Source organism: Acanthochromis polyacanthus, chromosome 21 (genome assembly GCF_021347895.1).
Source record: "Acanthochromis polyacanthus isolate Apoly-LR-REF ecotype Palm Island chromosome 21, KAUST_Apoly_ChrSc, whole genome shotgun sequence".
Lineage (NCBI taxonomy): Eukaryota > Metazoa > Chordata > Actinopteri > Pomacentridae > Acanthochromis > Acanthochromis polyacanthus.
The window spans coordinates 218,017-219,550 of record NC_067133.1 but is presented as its reverse complement, the minus strand read 5'-3'; the positions used below and the strand labels follow the sequence as shown (position 1 = coordinate 219,550).

Below are 1,534 nucleotides of genomic sequence, written 5' to 3'. Positions count from 1 at the left end.
ATTGTCTTCATCATTCATGTGATTATTTCCTGAGTCTGTGTGAAAGAGTCTCACAGGATCCAGCTGACAGCAGCAGCGTCCAAAACATTCTGTCCTTGTTCAACATTATATGACATCATAATAATTGAAACAGTAAATGCTGCTGGAATTAGATTTAAAATTCTTGCTCATGATCAATAAATTGACAAACTAATTTTTTGCTGATGGAGGCCCCTTGAACGATCACTTTGTTATTTGAGATAATATTAGAGTAGATTTTTGTTTTTTGAAAGTCCTCTGAGCTGCTAATGGTGCAAAGATTGACAGCAAAGAGAGTTTTACTGAGTGAACTGATCTGAATTCATTCCTGGTCTGAGGGCTCCTCCTCTGGTGGCTTCATGTTACAAGTGTTCAGACACTGAGGGGTTTTTGTTCAGGGCTACTGATCATTTGTGTCACTGTGTGTCTCTGGCACAGTAATACACAGCAGAGTCTTCAGGCTGCATATTCTGTCCATTCAGAGTCACTCTGTTGCTGGAAGAATCTTCGATGCCACTGAACTTGTTCTTCAGTGAATCTTTAAAGGTTGTGTCATAACCAATCCACTCCAGTCCTTTTCCTGCAGGTTGTCTGATCCAGTGTGTGCCGTAGGTGCTCACAGAATAAGAGACCTGACAGGTGATGGAGAGACGTTGACCTGGCTGCACAGTCACAGATTGTGGCTGAGTCAGCTGTTCACACTTCACACCTGTAAAAAGATTAACATATTGTTGACAAATGATCCAGTTGGACTCCAAAAGAAGAAGAACAAATGACTGAGGGACTCACCGTTTCCAGCTGCCATCAGGAGCAGCAGAGCTACAGGAAACATAGTTAATGTTGAAGCTGTAGAGATGAGAGCTTCTGATCCTCTCTGACCTCCTGTCCAAGTGAAGCCTTTATAACGGAGAGGAAGGAAGAGCACTGAGTTTGCATAGAGACCTGAGAAGTGGTGGTCATGAGAAAAACAACAAACATGTCAGTCAGCTCATATCAGTCATTCTGTGCTTGTCATAAATTATATTATTCATAAACTATTTTTTTCTAAATTTCAGATGATGTCCTGAGAACAAACATATTTAGTGACATCAACATTTCAATTAAATTGTCATCATTCTCTATATACTCTCTCCTTCACTGTGTATCTGTAGATGGATCCTACTGGTGAGGTCATATCTGGAGATGGAAATGAAATAGAAGTTTGTAAAATTAAGTGGAAAAAGTCCCAAAACAGCTGCTATAGAAAATGGTTCTGAGTCAAACTGGAGCCCTGTGAGGATTTGTTAACAGTCATCTCCTCCTGCATCATCCATCTTTGAAGTCCAATTCAATACAGGAACACAGCAGAATGATCTCACTGAAGGATGATGTTTATTTATTCAGTTTAAATCAAGCTTAGATGCAAAATGGCCTCACTTCTGCAGATTCATTTAGAAACAATTTATTCAGAATTCAGAAAAACATGCAAATTAGATAACATGTATTCCTCAGACATGTAAAAACTTTATTATTCAAA

At 39.2% G+C, this 1,534-nt stretch overlaps 1 gene segment (V, D, J or C); it reads right to left on the bottom strand.

Moving 5' to 3' along the window:
* Positions 1–247: 247 nt before the first annotated feature.
* On the bottom strand, positions 248–850 carry LOC127531720 (immunoglobulin heavy variable 3-33-like). The segment is given in 2 exon segments: positions 248–727; positions 808–850. Coding segments are annotated over 2 exon segments (336 nt in total).
* Between the last annotated feature and the right edge of the window lie 684 nt (positions 851–1,534).